The following is an 18,137-nucleotide window of genomic DNA, read 5'->3' on the forward strand; positions in this document are numbered from 1 at the left end:
TATGGTCGCTGCCATTAACGTTAGCATGTAAGCTAACGACAACAACAATGGCGTCGATACTTTTTCTGCAGCTCGACCCTACTCAGTGAAGGAGGAGGAGTGAAGCCTGAACCGGATATCACAGGTTCACCCTTCTCATTGGTTGAAAATGGCCTTCATGTTTGTACATCGCCATCTGTTGCTTTGGCATTGTACTGCATGTATATTACATCAACAGTGTTAAACCACTGTGAGCGGCCTGGAGTGGATTGGAGCGGAGGAGAACTCTCGCTCCGGACGTCGCGCCGACTCATTTTAAAACCCACTCCTCGCTCACGTCAAAACCGGCCGCTCCGCGCCCCGCGCCGCTCACGCTCCGATCCGCTCACATGCACTGCTCCTGACTGGCCAGGATGGAAGCTCCTCTCAGCCAAAGCTCATTTAATCCACATGTACTTTGTTACTATGTGCCTCCTGCAGGTCATTAGGACAGCAGGTCACAGGTCATGAGGACAGCAGGTCACAGGTCATTAGGTCACAGGTCATTAGGACAGCAGGTCACAGGTCATGAGGACAGCAGGTCACAGGTCATTAGGTCACAGGTCATGAGGACAGCAGGTCACAGGTCATGAGGACAGCAGGTCACAGGTCATGAGGACAGCAGGTCACAGGTCATTAGGTCACAGGTCACAGGTCATGAGGACAGCAGGTCACAGGTCATGAGGACAGCAGGTCACAGGTCATGAGGACAGCAGGTCACAGGTCATTAGGACACAGGTCACAGGTCATGAGGACAGCAGGTCACAGGTCATTAGGACAGCAGGTCACAGGTCATGAGGACATCAGGTCACAGGTCATGAGGACAGCAGGTCACAGGTCATGAGGACAGCAGGTCACAGGTCATTAGGTCACAGGTCACAGGTCATGAGGACAGCAGGTCACAGGTCATGAGGACAGCAGGTCACAGGTCATTAGGTCACAGGTCACAGGTCATGAGGACAGCAGGTCACAGGTCATGAGGACAACAGGTCACAGGTCATTAGGACACAGGTCACAGGTCATTAGGACACAGGTCACAGGTCATTAGGACAGCAGGTCACAGGTCATGAGGACAGCAGGTCACAGGTCATGAGGACAGCAGGTCACAGGTCATGAGGACAGCAGGTCACAGGTCATGAGGACAGCAGGTCACAGGTCATTAGGTCACAGGTCATGAGGACAGCAGGTCACAGGTCATGAGGACAGCAGGTCACAGGTCATTAGGTCACAGGTCATGAGGACAACAGGTCACAGGTCATTAGGACAGCAGGTCACAGGTCATTAGGTCACAGGTCATGAGGACAGCAGGTCACAGGTCATTAGGTCACAGGTCATTAGGACACAGGTCACAGGTCATGAGGACAGCAGGTCACAGGTCATTAGGTCACAGGTCACAGGTCATGAGGACAGCAGGTCACATGTCATGAGGACAGCAGGTCACAGGTCATGAGGACAGCAGGTCACAGGTCATTAGGTCACAGGTCATGAGGACAGCAGGTCACAGGTCATTAGGTCACAGGTCATTAGGACAGCAGGTCACAGGTCATTAGGTCACAGGTCACAGGTCATGAGGACAGCAGGTCACATGTCATGAGGACAGCAGGTCACAGGTCATTAGGACAGCAGGTCACAGGTCATGATGACAGCAGGTCACAGGTCATTAGGTCACAGGTCACAGGTCATGAGGACACCAGGTCACAGGTCATGAGGACAGCAGGTCACATGTCATGAGGACACAGGTCACAGGTCATGAGGACAGCAGGTCACAGGTCATGAGGACAGCAGGTCACAGGTCATTAGGTCACAGGTCATGAGGACAGCAGGTCACAGGTCATTAGGTCACAGGTCATGAGGACAGCAGGTCACAGGTCATTAGGTCACAGGTCATTAGGACAGCAGGTCACAGGTCATGAGGACAGCAGGTCACAGGTCATGAGGACATCAGGTCACAGGTCGCAGGTCATGAGGACAGCAGGTCACAGGTCATGAGGACAGCAGGTCACAGGTCACAGGTCATTAGGACAGCAGGTCACAGGTCATGAGGACAGCAGGTCACAGGTCATTAGGTCAGCAGGTCACAGGTCATGAGGACACAGGTCACAGGTCATGAGGACATCAGGTCACAGGTCATGAGGACATCAGGTCACAGGTCATGAGGACAGCAGGTCACAGGTCATGAGGACAGCAGGTCATTAGGACAGCAGGTCACAGGTCATTAGGACACAGGTCACAGGTCATGAGGACAGCAGGTCACAGGTCATTAGGACAGCAGGTCACAGGTCATTAGGACAGCAGGTCACATGTCAGCAGGTCACAGGTCATTAGGTCAGCAGGTCACAGGTCATGAGGACAGCAGGTCACAGGTCATGAGGACAGCAGGTCACAGGTCATGAGGACAGCAGGTCACAGGTCATGAGGACAGCAGGTCACAGGTCATGAGGACAGCAGGTCACAGGTCATTAGGTCACAGGTCATTAGGACAGCAGGTCACATGTCAGCAGGTCACAGGTCATTAGGTCAGCAGGTCACAGGTCATTAGAACAGCAGGTCACAGGTCATGAGGACAGCAGGTCACAGGTCATGAGGACAGCAGGTCACAGGTCATGAGGACAGCAGGTCACAGGTCATGAGGACAGCAGGTCACAGGTCATTAGGTCACAGGTCATTAGGACAGCAGGTCACAGGTCATTAGGACAGCAGGTCACGGGTCATTAGGTCAGCAGGTCACAGGTCATGAGGACAGCAGGTCACAGGTCATGAGGACAGCAGGTCACAGGTCATTAGGTCACAGGTCATTAGGACAGCAGGTCACAGGTCAGCAGGTCACAGGTCATTAGGTCAGCAGGTCACAGGTCATTAGAACAGCAGGTCACAGGTCATGAGGACAGCAGGTCACAGGTCATGAGGACAGCAGGTCACAGGTCATGAGGACAGCAGGTCACAGGTCATGAGGACAGCAGGTCACAGGTCATGAGGACAGCAGGTCACAGGTCATGAGGACAGCAGGTCACAGGTCATTAGGTCACAGGTCATTAGGACAGCAGGTCACAGGTCATTAGGACAGCAGGTCACGGGTCATTAGGACAACCTTTTTAAACTAGCTTTTAAATGAATTATTATCTTTATTTTATTGTCTTATTTTTTTCTTTGGTTTTAAAACTTTATTTCTATTATTTTTACTTTAATATTTTATTATCGTTTTTTTTTATCATTTTATTTGTTATTTTGTAATGTCTCATTTTACTGTTATACATTTTTGTTTCTTATTGTTTACTGTCTAATTTTGCTATTATTATTATTATTTATTAAAATGTCTGTATTATCCTTTTTTTGTGTAAAGCACTTTGAGCTGCAATCTATATGAATGGTGCTATATAAATAAAGTTATTATTAAAAGTTATTATTATGTGTCTCACTATTAAACCTGTATTGATCATGAAGATCCGTCTACGACCGTAATTGATCCACAACATCCACCACCCGACCGGAGACGGAGAGGTTCTCTCCCCACCCTCACCTGGCGAGGCAGGGGTCCATGTTGCACTCCTGCAGCTTGGGTTTGGGCTTGACGTTCTCGGGGTAGTAATGGCAGTACTGGTCCACCACCACCCGGGCGCTGCGCAGGTCGGAGCACTCCGCCGACGTCAGCTGATAGCCTGCGGCCAATGAGACGTCACGCGGTCAGATCCAAACAAGCCAATGAAACGTCACACGGTCAGATCCAAACAGCCAATGAAACGCCACCCGGTCACAAAAAAAAAACTTGAAATATGACAAAGTCAGACCTATATAAATCTTTCAGAAACTAGTCACACACATAAAGAGGGAACAAAAGTAATTTTCAGTATTTATTCAAGTGTCTGATATCAAGAGTACTGGTGTGGTAAGTATCACTATTATTTTTATGTTCTACTATTTCTATTATTATCTTTTGTCCTGTCTGTATCTCCCCCCGCCCTTCCCCATCCCCCCTCCCCGTGGTGCCATGACGCCTGGATTTCCACAAGGGGATTAATAAAGGAAGACATGACTCAACAGATACATGAGGAGTTGGAACATTGGATCAGTGGGATAAACAACACCCTGGCTGCAGGCAGGAAGACGAGGTGGCCAGGTTTATACCATTGGCAGTCTTGCTAATATTACTGTCGACTGGCGGCTTTAGACTCTGGATATGAATCCCATGTATGTCTCTCTGTTATGCTGCATAATGGTACTGTTCAAGTTTCAAGTTTTTTTAATAGTTGTCATACAGAAGTACAGAATACTTTTATACAAAATGCTTCTTACTGTTACGCTCCAGAGACTGTGCTAGACAAGATACGTATGAAATAACATAGTATAGCATGTAAATTAGAAGTAAAAAAATGAGGTCACAGTGTTCAGTATAGACATACAGTACACTGTATGTACGATGTTCGATGCGGAATAGACATAACTGAGTTACCATATAATATACAATATACTATGCAGTGTACTAATATACAATACTATATAGTGCAAAGCAGAAATGGGATAAGGTACAATTTACAGTAAGGTGTACGAGTTGTAGTGCAAATCCTTTATTAATAAATATAAAGTGTGTTTAGGTGAATCTAAAGTGTGGAGAGTGGGTGCTGCATTGTGTTGTTTGTTTAAAGTGAGTGTGTGCGTGTGGATGTGTGTGCTGTGTGCATTTGGTGGTTGTTGTATAGTGTTTATTGTTCGTTGAGCAGCCTGATGGCCTGGGGATAGAAGCTTCTTCTGAGTCTTTCTGTGCTCGCCTTGAGACTCCGGTATTGCTTGCCTGACCGCAGCAGTTCAAAGAGGCAGTTGTTCGGGTGGCTGGAGTCCTTAATGATTCTCTTAGCCTTACCCCTGCACCGCTTGTTGTAAATGTTCTGGAGGGTGGGGAGCCCCCCTCCAATTGTGCGTTCGGCTGAACGTGTCACTCTTTGTAGTCTGCTTCGGTCTTGTGCAGTGCTATTCCCAAACCAGGAGGTGATGTTGCCAGTCAGGATGCTCTCTATTGTACATGAGTAGAAGTTCTTAAGGATCTTCTGACTGACTTGGAACTTCCTTAGGCGCCTGAGGAAGTAGAGGCGCTGTCGTGCCTTCTTCACAACACTGTCAATGTGTGTGGTCCATGTCAAGTCCTCGGATATGTGGGCTCCGAGGTACTTAAAGCTGTTCACTCTCTCAACCGGTGCCCCGTCGATGCTGAGGGGGCTGTAGTCCTTGACCCCCGACCTCCTGAAGTCCACAATCATCTCCTTTGTTTAGCTGACGTTCCGGGAGAGGCTGTTTTCCTGGCACCATCCCGCCAGGACCTTGACCTCTTCCAGGTAGGCCCTCTCGTCATTTGCAGAGATCAGGCCCACCACTACTGTGTCGTCAGCAAATTTGATGATTGTGTTGTTACTCCGCTGAGCCACACAGTCCTGTGTGTACAGGGAGTAGAGGAGGGGACTCAGAACACAGCCCTGGGGGGCCCCTATGTTGAGGGTGATGGATGAGGAGGTGCAGTTGCCTGCTCTCACCACCTGGGGTCTGCCCGTCAGGAAGTCCAAGACCCACTGGCAGAGGTCATAGTTCAAGCCCAGGTCCCTGAGCTTGGCTATGAGTTTGGAGGGGACTATGGTATTGAATGCCGAGCTGTAGTCGATGAATAGCATTCTCACATAGTTCCCCTTCCTTTTGTCCAGGTGTGATGCTGCTGTGTGCAGCACATGGGCTATGGCGTCCTCCGTGGACCTGTTGGGGCGGTATGCAAATTGCAGGGGGTCCAGGTTGATGGGGAGGGAGGAGCAGATGTGGCCCTTTACTAGCTTCTCAAAGCACTTCATGGCTATGGAGGTGAGAGCTACAGGGCGGTAGTCGTTGAGGCAAGCAGGCTTGGATTTTTTAGGTACAGGGATGATAGTGGACTTCTTCAGGCAGGTGGGGATGACAGCCTGTTCTAAGGACAGGTTAAATATGTCAGCGAATACCGGGGCCAGTTGGTCGGCACAGACTTTTAGGACGCGGCCGGGGATGCCATCCGGTCCCGCTGCCTTCCTGATATTCACTTTTTTAAAGGTCCGCCTCACCTCATGCTCTGTAAGACACCTGTGTGTGTTCTTATTGTTAAAACATAAGATAAGATATTCCTCTATTGATTCGCTTGGGGAAATTCAGGCATCATAACATGTTAGGGGAGGTACATGTATGGGCAGGGTAATGGAGACTGATGGAGACTCAGTGTTCAGGGTAACAGAGCATGAGGTGAGGAGGACCTTTAAAAAAGTGAATATCAGGAAGGCAGCAGGACCGGACGGCATTGTATGGCAACAGTTACTTCTATTCTGCATCGAACATTGTACATATGTATATAGTGAACACTGTGTCTACGTACGTGACTTCTATTTTTACTTCTAATTACATGCTATACTATTTTATTTTATTTCATACTTATCTTTGTCTAGCACAGTCTCTGGAGCGTAACAGAAAGAAGCATTTTGTATAAAAGTATTCTGTACTTCTGTATGACAACTATTAAAGAAACTTGAAACTTGAATGGTAGAAAGACATAAATATAGGCAATACAATTTGATCTAAATATAAGAAGATGAGAACAATGGTACTGGGTGCTTCATGCTGACCTGTTTGTTCTTATTGTTAATTAACCTCTTAACTTGCACCGGCCCGAAATCGGCCCCTCATGCCCATGCACAGAAGTCATGGCACTTTGTGAGCGTCTAGTGGCTCTCGGCTGCATTTTTCATCAAATATATAAATGACAGTTCGAAAGATATATTTGTTGCTGTTCGAACGCCATCTCACCCGACCAAATCTGTGCCTCGGTTCTCGAGTTACATGATGATATGTCAGGCAACATATATTTTTTTGATATTGCAACAGAAAAATGTGAGTACACAAGTTCAAGTTCAACTCAAGTTCAGACCTCTGTTACTCTATTTCATTAGCACTAAAAGTGATTTTTTGCATTAGTAACTTCAGCATGTTATCTTTCAAAAGAGACTAGGCTCATGCATGTGCTATAAGTATAAAGCTAAGCTTTGCAAAAAAAGTATACAGTCCTCAAGTTCAAGTTAAAATATGGCCACTTTTCTGGGTGCCTGTTAAGAGGTTAAAACATAGACGTAACATCCCAAATCTCCCCAAGGGGATCAATAAAGAATATCTTATATTCCATCAATCTAAATTGCCTGATGTATTTTTTTATGTCGTGCCTCGTTCTCTTACCCAGCATCGGAACTGTAATGTCTCCCTAATAACTGGTCACGCTGGTCATACCGTACCTCCACCGCAGGTGACGGAGCAGGGGAAGAAGTCTGTCTCCCTCCAGCGGTGGATGATGGGCTGGTAGAATATGAACTGCACCACGCTGTCTGGCCCACTGGCGTACTGCGCCTGCACCACCAGGGAGGAAGGAGAATCCAGAGTTACAGAGTGACCGGGTCATTCTCGTCATACAGAGGGAGAGAGGGATGAAGTCTGCATGTGTCATAATACGTCATAATGTGTTCAGCTATCTTGGATACATCCACATACCTGGACCTATTATCGGGAGAAAGGACATACAGGACAACGTAACGTAACATAAGGTAACGTAAGGTAAGGTAAGGTAATGTAAGGTAAGGTAATGCAAGGTAATGTAAGGTAAGGTAAGGTAATGTAAGGTAAGGTAACGTAAGGTAAGGTAACATAAGGCAATGTAACGTAAGGTAATGTAAGGTAAGGTAACGTAAGGTAATGTAAGGTAATGTAAGGTAAGGTAACATAAGGAAATCTAAGGTAAGGTAACGTAAGATAGCGCAACACAACATATCATAACGTAACGTAACACAGCGTAACATAACACAACGTAAAGTAGCGTCATGTAAAGTAGCGTAACATAAAGTAGCATAACGTAAAGTAGAGTAACGTAAAGTAGCGTAACATAAAGTAGCATAACGCAAAGTAGCATAACGTAAAGTAGCGTAACATAAAGTAGAGTAACGTAGAGTAGAGTAGCGTAAAGTAGAGTAACGTAGAGTAGAGTAGTGTAAAGTAGAGTAACGTAAAGTAGAGTAACATAAAGTAGCATACCGTAAAGTAGAGTAACGTAAAGTAGCATACCGTAAAGTAGAGTAACGTAAAGTAGCGTACCGTAAAGTAGAGTAACATAAAGTAGAGTAACATAAAGTAGCATACCGTAAAGTAGAGTAATGTAAAGTAGCATACCGTAAAGTAGAGTAACGTAAAGTAGAGTAACGTAAAGTAGCGTACCGTAAAGTAGAGTAACATAAAGTAGCATAGCGTAAAGTAGAGTAACGTAAAGTAGCATACCGTAAAGTAGAGTAACGTAAAGTAGCGTACCGTAAAGTAGAGTAACGTAAAGTAGAGTAATGTAAAGTAGCGTACCGTAAAGTAGAGTACCGTAAAGTAGAGTAACGTAAAGTAAAGTAGAGTGATGTAAAGTAGAGTAACGTAAAGTAGTGTAACATATTATAGTGTAACGTAAAGTAGCGTAACGTAAAGTAGCATACAGTAAATGTTACACACTTCTTCAACCATTATCTGAAATGAAAAAAATTCGAATAAAAAGAATAAAATGTTTAATCTAACCCTAACTAACCTTACTGTCATGCACTTTTCCTAATAAACTAACCTACACTGTAGCACTCAACACTTTGATGAACATTGTTACTCAGCTGATGCTGTAATGTGATGTGAGGTAATGTACCATAATGTAACGCAACGTACCAATTTGGACACCGTCATCCAAAGAGCCTTACAGTACCATGAGTGTACACTGATACATTTTTTTGCATGGGTATATTCCCTGGTGGGAATCAAACCCCTAACCCTGGCAATGTTAGTGCCATGCTCTAGACTTTGAGAAACACACACCAGATATATAAAATAAAAAAAAAGGATGATGATGATGACGATAACGATAAAGATGATGATGACGCTAATGATGATGAAGGAATAGATGAGATATCTGGATATACTACAATATCCAGTAACGTTGTAAGAGGGACATTCAGATGTGTGTGTGTGTGTGTGAATGTGCGTGTGTGTGTGTGTGTGTGTGATTGTGCATGTGTGTGTGTGTGTGTGTGTGTGTGATTGTACGTGCTTGTGTGCGTGTGTGCGCGTGTGTGTGTGCGTGTGTGAATGTGTGTGCGTGTGAATGTGCGTGCATGTGTGTGTGTGTGTGCGCACATTGAGCAACGTGTGTGGAGGAGCCGGTGAACAGTCTGAGTGGAGTCTGAAGCAATAATGATAATGATGATAATTATGGGAGGGACGACATCAGTCAATTCACTGGTTTTCAGCACTTACGCATTGCATCGCAGATGATTACGATCCAGAACCACGTGTGCTGCGTGACCCTGGGTTCAGCCGGGCCGCTCCGCTGTGGCGAGTGATTGATATGTCTTTTCTATTTTCTCAGCTAAAAAAAGGCCTTACAGGAAATTTGCCTGGCAACACTGCGATGAGGAGGAAAAGCCCAACGGGCAGCAGAATGTGATTGGTCCGTGCCAGATAGCGTAGAGAGAGAGAGGCTCAGACCTCTCGTCTTTGGAACCGCAAAGTGCCCCCTGCTGGTCTTGGATCAGATCCAGCCAGAACCTTGGTCTCCCCAAGTCTGTATCCCTTACAGCAAGACAAAAAAACTTTAAAATAATCTATATCAGGGAGATGGAAAGTGTTTTCGTGCAACAGGAAGGTTGTGCCGTCATCGCCTCTCGTTGTTTTCTGTTTGCTGCCTCCTAGAAGACAACGGAATGACAACTGGCGTCAAGGAACATCGTTGAAGATTATTGATGAAGATTCTGCCAAGGCAAGATTAGTGCCCAGCTGCTCAAAGTCTTCCCACCATTGGTCCAGGCAGCTGTCTTTCAGCAGAATCTGACACCTAGCTTAATATGCAACAAAAGGCAGTGGTGGCAGGATTAGTATTTGACTGTAATTGACCTATCTTAAACCCGCCCTCTTTTCTTGATCCTCCCATCACAACTGTTGCTTCCCTCAGACCTATCTCAAACCCGCCCTCTTTTCTTGATCCTCCAATCACAACTGTTGAAGCGTTTGAGATTTAGATTCTGTTGAGACAGATTACAAAACAGCAAATACATCTCCACAATCCACCGACATGCAATGGCAGCCAACAGGTTGTTGCCTCATGAAACACATGAAATCACACCTGTGATTGACAGCTCATTCGGCAAATCAAAGGAGCCACCTGAGCCTCTTCTCAGTCATCACAATCTCACTAAACAAAACGGCGAGCTTCAAAAGGTCTCCAAATGAATCGAGGATGTTGTCCTTCTCCTCATCCGCGAGGCTAAGTGTTTTTTGGCGCCGGCCGATAATGCGCTCGCCACATTCCTCAGCGGTGACAAAGTGCTTCATTAGGAGTTGCTCCAGAAGGCCACCTCACTGAGGCGTGTTGCTGCAGGTCAGCGGCTGCGGCTGCGGGGTTGCGGGTGAGAATACGCCCCGTCCAGAAGCCAGTCATCACCTTGACACACGTGTTGATCTGAGAGGGTTTGAAGGGTCTAAGCGCCGCTTGCCAAAGCCAGGAGAGTTATTGCCACATCGCTTATTCCAATCCATCATCCAAACCCCTCGGATTAACACGGCCGCTTACGGGAATTTTGTTTTCGAGCGGGGCCCTCATGAGAAAAGCCTTGTTTCCACACTCGGAAACCAAACAGGGTGTGAGCCAAGTGTTAATTTAGTGCTTAAGTGGAGAGGGTGGATTCAAGGACTGGAACTGAGGCTATATTTTATATGCAGTTTAATCACCTGCATGTTGTATATCACTATCGCACTTTACTGCTACATTTGCACTCTGGTTGGATGCCAAACTTCTTTTCGTTGTACTGTACTTGTGCCGTATGATGAAAACACATTTTAATCTAATCTAGTCTATGAGCCTGTATGGAGTTTGAGAGCTGGAGATTAGAGGATGGAACAGGGACTAGAGCTTCCAGCCTGAGGGCACAAGAGACGGGTGCTTGAAGACTGCAGGTAAGACAGGGTTATGAGAAAGATGGCCACTCCTTAAAAAATAGGCTTAGATTTAGGGGGTGGGGGTTGCAGGGGACATGTCCTCTTCAATATTGAAAGAGGTAAATGTGTTTTTTCCTTAAATAAAGACATGTCCACCATAAATGGATGCAGAAAAGGCACAAATTGGTGCATAAAAGTGCACCAGAAAGCAGGAAATGTTTGACGCTCAAAATGTCCTGGGGGGAGGCGGCTGGGTGGCGCAGCGGACATTGCGCTCGTCGCCAACGCAAGAGACACCGGGTTCAAATCCGGCTGTCGGAGTTGCCTCCGGCTTGGGCCGGCCGTCATACTAACTCAATTGGCAGAGTCAGCGGGTGGAAGTCGATGGGTGGTAATCTGGACGTTGTGGACAGCGACCCCTACATGTCGGTTGGGGGACGCCTGCACAGCAGAGACAGGAAATGGCAGGGGCAGTGTGAGCCTCCTACACGTTACTCCTCGCCAAAATGAGAGTCCGTGCTGGCAGGTGAAAAGATGTGACTGGCTGCCTCCACATGTATCGGAGGGGACATGTGATGGGCTTCTATCCTCCCTACGACCGGCCAGTGGGGGGGCACATGCGAGCAACGACCAGGACAGGGGAGGGAGAATTGGCACAAGAGGAAATTGGGATGGGAGAAAAATCACAGAAAAAGGGGGAGAAAAAGTCAAAAAAAAAAAAAAAAAGCAAGATGGCCACTCCTTCAAAAATAGGCTTAGATTTAGGATGGGGTTGCAGGGGACATGTCCTCTTCAATATTGAAAGAGGTAAATGTGTTTTTTCCTTAAATAAAGAAATGTCCACCATAAATGGATGCAGAAAAGGCACAAATTGGTGCATAAAAGTGCACCAGAAAGCAGGAAATGTTTGACGCTCAAAATGTCCTGGGGGGGGGGGGGGGGGGGGGGGGGGGGGACCACCACCAGACCACCCGCTGAAAGTGTCTCCCCCTCATGTTGAGACCAAACATACGGCCCTGCCTCCAATGCTTCAGAGGAGTAATATCAGTGACACAGCTTGGAAACACTCTGGTTGTCTGCCTCTGGTTAGGCCCAGATGGAGCCCATGATGACACCGTTTTCCTGGAGCAGAATCAGACGGGAGGAAGGAAGGCTGACGACGGTGGGATTCTGCTTCGTCCACTGGCAGCTTCGACACACGGCTTCCCAGGGCATTAGCCCCGAATGTTCTTTTGACTAGCGAAGGAAAACATCCCATAATCATCAGGATATTTCATTCACAAGCACGCCAGACCCCTGGCTGCCGCCACCGCCTGTGAGTGGCTGAGACTGAGAGGACGGGGGCTGGGGAATGTCCTCTCGTACAGAGGTCAGTCTGAAGCCCCTCCCCCACGTCCTCTTGTACAGAGGTCAGTCTGAAGCCCCTCCCCCACGTCCTCTCGTACAGAGGTCAGTCTGAAGCCCCTCCCCTACGTCCTCTCGTACAGAGGTCAGTCTGAAGCCCCTCCCCCACGTCCTCTCCTACAGAGGTCAGTCTGAAGCCCCTCCCCCACCTCCTCTCCTACAGAGGTCAGTATGAAGCCCCTCCCCCACCTCCTCTCCTACATAGGTCAGTCTGAAGCCCCTCCCCCATGTCCTCTCGTACAGAGGTCCGTCTGAAGCCCCTCCCCCACGTCCTCTCCTACAGGTCAGTCTGAAGCCCCTCCCCCACATCCTCTCTCCTACAGAGGTCAGTCTGAAGCCCCTCCCCTACGTCCTCTCGTACAGAGGTCAGTCTGAAGCCCCTCCCCCACGTCCTCTCGTACAGAGGTCAGTCTGAAGCCCCTCCCCCACCTCCTCTCCTACATAGGTCAGTCTGAAGCCCCTCCCCTACGTCCTCTCGTACAGAGGTCCGTCTGAAGCCCCTCCCCCACGTCCTCTCGTACAGAGGTCTGTCTGAAGCCCCTCCCCTACGTCCTCTTGTACAGAGGTCAGTATGAAGCCCCTCCCCCACAACTCAGGCAACGCTTTTCGGGTGGCGTGCCGGCGGCCAGGCTGGCACACTGAAGGTAAAAGCAAGATTAAAACCCTGCTAGTGACCATGCTGCCCATTTTATTCTTTATTCTTAGAATTTTTTTTTGTTATTCTTATTCGTGACTTTGTTTTGTCTACCTAAATGTTTACTGTGAGCGATTTGCAGTGCCAAATTTCCCTCGGAATGAGTATTTCTATTCTATTCTATTCTACAAAGACATTTCGAATCATATGATTAGATTAGATTAGATTAAAATGTATCATCATCATACAACAAAAATAAGTTTGGCCTCCAACCAGAGTGCAAATGTAACAGTAAAGTGCGATAGTAATATACAATGTACAGGCGATTAAACTGGGTACAAAATATACAAATTAGAACTACTGAGTAATAGTGCTAATCAGATGTATGTACAGAGTTGTAGTATTCATATGTACAGTGATACAGGTGTAAAGACAGTATGATTGATTGATTGATTGATTTTATTGTGGATTAGAGACATCATCCAAGGGCTAAAAACATGATAAAATGCAAGCACTTATTTCCATCATGGTCCCTGGTATTAAAAAACAGGACATACATCAACATAAAACAACATCATAAAAACATCAACATAAAAACAACATCATAAAACATTAAGATACAATATGCATATACAGTTGAAGATAAAATAATAATAAATAAAAATGCTACCCTCTCTTTCCTATGCCGATGATCGTACATGCTTTTTGAAGCCAGTTAACCCGGGGGCCTGTTTAATGCTGCTGGGCAGGCTGTTCCACAGTAGGGGAGAGTGGGGTAAGTAGTGCCAAGGGGCAAGTAGTGCCACCCCTGTTATCTAGAAAACCATAGAAGAAGTTGGGCATGTGACAACATATTTTTTGAAGAGGCATCCATTTCACTCAACCTGCAGAGAAGTAAAAAAAAAAAAATGCCCTCCAAAGTAAAATTTGTATGATCAAGGTTTTTTTTATTGCTGTGTTTGAACAATTATAGACAACTTTGAAAACAGTTCACACATGTTTTAGTGCTTTAGTAAGCTACACTATGAGTCTATACAGTTAGCATGATGCTAGCTCAAAACAGCTGGGGGATGCATTTTTTTCAAAATGGTAGGCTTGGGGTGATTTGTGCCAAAGGGCCTGGGTTAAGTTGTGCCAGATGTTTTGTTTGTTAAGTTTCCCCAACTTATAATTATTAATTATATATAATACTTTATTGTATTAAATTGTTATTGTACATTGTACTCTTACATTTGATCACTAAAACTATGTGATACTCTTAATTTTAGACCAAAATCCATCATGCCACGCAGATATACAAACGGAAGACAGACAGGGTTTCAACTCCTCTTGAGAAGTTGGAAAGAGCAGTGAAAGAGGTGCAACAGGGGAAGACTATACGTCAGGTTGGAAAGGAGATGAAGATCTGCAGGATGCTTTTACCACTTTTGAGATTAAAATGATCTGTTTTACGTAAAACTATCAATGGCACAATTTACCCCAGTGTATTCTCTCTAATGTCACAACTTAGCCCGCACCGGGGGCAAGTTGTGCCACAAAATCACTTTTTTTTCCTAAAGCTATATTTCTGAAACAGTTTATTTAAGATCCAAAGTGATTGTCCCCAGGGATGCACAACATCCTAAACTATATGTACATATTTTAGTTGGGGGCATTACTTTAATCCCCTTGCTTTAAAGGCACTTTAAGTAAAAATGGGCACTACTCACCCCACTCTCCCCTACTGCTGCTGAGTAAAGGAAGGTCTGCTGGCCGTAGGAAATTAGTCTAAATCTAAATGGAACTATGTTTGTGTCTCTACCTCTGGTTTCATGGCTATTGTTGTTCCTTACATACTGAAAGTAATCTTGAAGGTAGCTTGGCACCTCCCCTTTATAAACTCTATATACTAGGCATAGCTTTATCATTGATACTCTTTTTTCCACCCTGAGCCACCCCAGGCTGTTGAAGTGGGGCTGGTCTAGGTGAGTACGAGTGGGGAGCTGCAGGACTATCTTAACTAGTCAAGTCAAGTCAAGAGTTTTATTTGTCACGGCATACAAGTATACAATGAAATGCGGGTGGTCTTGCCCGCAACAATGTGCAATACAGTGGTACAACATGTAATAGAATCCAATAAAAAACAACATTGTGCAATAAACAGGTAACAGGTAACAGGTAACATAGTGGGACATCTCGGTATCTGTACATAGTTATTTACCGGGCATATAGGACATGCTAGGTAGCGTAGGTAGTGCAATACACTGTTACTGTTGTTATACTAATATTAAAGTGACCTTTCCTTTTTGGCCATAAGTGTGGGCGTGTGCGGCATGAGTGTGTGTCTGCTCATGTTAAAGTGTTAAAGTGGCTGCTGGTGTGTGAGCGTGCACAGCGTGCGTGTCGTGTGTGTGCTCATGTGTGCTTGTGTGTGGATAGGTCAGTGTTCTGTGGCACTCAGTGTTCATTGTTCAAGGCTCTGATGGCCTGGGGGAAGAAGCTGAGCCTAAGCCTCTCTGTCCTAGTAGCTGGGTTTCGCAGGCGTCTGCCTGACCTCAGCAGCTGGAAGAGGCTGTTGTTGGGGTGGTGGGGGCCTTTCATTATTCTGCAGGCTCTGGATTTGCACCTCTTGTTGTATAGAACCTGCAGGGGAGGTAGTGCAATACCCGTGGTACGCTCGTCTGAGCGCACCACTCTCTGTAGGGCCTTCTTGTCCTGTGCCGTGCTGTTTCCATACCAGGTAGTGATGTTTCCAGTCAAGATGCTCTCTACAGCTCCGGAGTAGAAGGACTGGAGTATCTTCCCCGATACTCTGAACTTCCTTAACTGTCTCAGGTGGTAGAGGCGCTGCTTCGCCTTTTTTACAACTGTGTCTATGTGTGTTGACCATGTCAGATCCTCTGAGATGTGGACCCCCAGTCCCCCTCCTATAATCCACGATCAGCTCCTTGGTTTTACCAATGTTCAGGAGCAGGCTGTTGTCCTGGCACCAGCATTCCAGTACCTCAACCTCCTCCCGGTAGGCCTTCTCGTCGTTGTCCGAGATCAGCCCCACCACCACTGTGTCGTCTGCGAACTTCACTATGGAGTTGGAGCTGAACTTGGCCACACAATCGTGTGTGTAGAGTGAGTACAGCAGGGGGCTCAGAACACAGCCCTGGGGAGGAACCGATGCTCAGGGTGATGGTGTTGGAGGTCTGACCCCCCACCCTGACCGCCTGGGGTCTTTCACTCAGAAAGTCCAGTACCCAGGCGCTCAGGGCGGAGCTCAGACCCAGCTCGATCAGCTTGTCCACCAGTCTGGTGGGGACTATGGTGTTGAACGCTGAGCTGTAGTCAATGAACAACAGTCTCACATAGCCCCCCTTCTGTCGGTCAAGGTGAGAGAGGGTGCTGTGCAGTACCTGGGAGACCGCGTCGTCAGTGGACCTGTTTGTCCTGTATGCAAATTGCATAGGGTCCATATCACTGGGGAGGGAGGCACAAATGTGGTCCTTGACCAGCCTCTCGAAACATTTCATGACCACAGAGGTGAGTGCCACCGGTCTGTAGTCATTGAGACATGTTGGGGAGGGTTTCTTCGGTACAGGGATGATGGTAGACATCTTGAAGCAGGCAGGGACCACTGACTCCGCCAGGGATTGATTAAATATGGCGGTGAACACCGGGGCTAGCTGGTTGGCACAGGACTTAAGTATACGTCCTGTTATACCATCTGGGCCTGCCGCTTTCCTGGTGTTCACCTGCATAAATGCTCTTCTCACACTGTGTTCCGACAACGAGAGAGCGTCCCCGCCCCCCGCGGTTGCCCCTACCGGAGAGCTAGCAGCGCCACTGTCTACACCAAACCGAGCGTAGAAAGAGTTGAGTTTGTCCGCGAGAGAGCGCTGACTTTGTAGTCAGTTATTGTCTTCAGTCCCCGCCATAAGCCTCTTGTGTCGTTTTGTGCCATTTGTGTCTCCAGTTTATCAGCATATGTCCTCTTAGCAAGTTTAACAGCCTTGCGCAGAGTATAGACTGAAGCCTTATACTCCTCCATGTTTTCTGACTCTCTGCCCAGGTTGTAAGCAGTGGTGCGAGAGTTCAGAGATGCTCTAATAGTACTGTCCACCCACGGTTTCTGGTTTGGGAAAACCTGCACCTTTTTCGTGGGGACAATACTATCAGCTATTGTTGTAATGTAGCTCACCACGGTGTCTGCGAGCTCGCTGATGTCACTGGCGCTACCTTGGAACATATTCCAATCCGTGTCTGCAAGCACGTCCCGGAGTGTGGCCTCTGATTCGTCAGACCATTTTTTTGTCTCACGTGACACGACGGCGTCACGTGATCTTTGTTTGTAGGCAGGGAATAACAAGATGGAGTCGTGATCGCTCGAGCTTGTAGACCCCGTCAATGGCGGTGCCGCTACCGCCTTGTAGACGGCTCTGAACGGGGTATAACAGTGGTCGAGTGTGTTCCTCCCTCTCGTGGAGCAGGCGATGTGCTGAAAAAAGGACGGCATCACTTTCTTCAGATTCGCCTGGTTGAAATCACCAGCCACGATCGTCGCCGCGTCTGGGTGCTTGATCTGGTGTTTATTGAGGTGATCATGTAGTTCCACCAGCGCTTTGCTAGTATTCGCCTGTGGGGGAATATATACGGCGGTCATGATGACCGCGGTAAACTCCCGGGGGAGGTGGAACGGGCGGCACAGGATTGAAAGATGTTCCATGTCCGGGGAGCATGAGCTCGAGAGAACATGTACTTCTTTGGGATTAACCCAGACTAGCTTGTTCTGGGCAGTTTGAAGTCTAGTTCTCAAATTGCTGGGGGCACTGTCATACCAGGACAAGCAAGCATAGTCAAAATGACACTGAACCAGTGCCCATGCAAGTGCTCTAAGAGCTTTCCTGTCTAGGTATTTTGAGTTTCTAGCTAGGAATTTTATTCTGTTGTTGACCTTGGCTATTACTTTTTTTGCCATGCTTTCCCCTGAGAGTGTGTTTTCTAAAGTACACCCTAGATACACCACTGATTTGGTACTGGTGACCATTAAGCTACCTAACTGTATTTTGAAACCTTCCTGTGTTTTCTGTTTCCTAGTGGTAGTAAATAAAATGGATTCTGTTTT

The 18,137-nt window shown here is 47.0% G+C and overlaps 1 protein-coding gene across 1 annotated transcript in view; it reads right to left on the reverse strand.

Moving 5' to 3' along the window:
* The window catches only part of LOC311226799 (ADAMTS-like protein 1), a gene marked incomplete at both ends in the record, with an annotated part of 194,940 nt that overhangs the window by 125,897 nt on the left and 50,906 nt on the right, over positions 1 to 18,137 (reverse strand). Inside the window, 2 exons of the mRNA XM_084312203.1 lie at positions 3,536 to 3,674; positions 7,299 to 7,410. Coding sequence (XP_084168329.1) covers positions 3,536 to 3,674; positions 7,299 to 7,410 — 251 coding nt within the window. The remainder of the gene's footprint in view (positions 1 to 3,535; positions 3,675 to 7,298; positions 7,411 to 18,137) is intronic.

Source organism: Notolepis coatsorum, assembly GCF_963971535.1.
Source record: "Notolepis coatsorum genome assembly, chromosome: 4".
Classification (NCBI taxonomy): Eukaryota; Metazoa; Chordata; class Actinopteri; order Aulopiformes; family Paralepididae; genus Notolepis; species Notolepis coatsorum.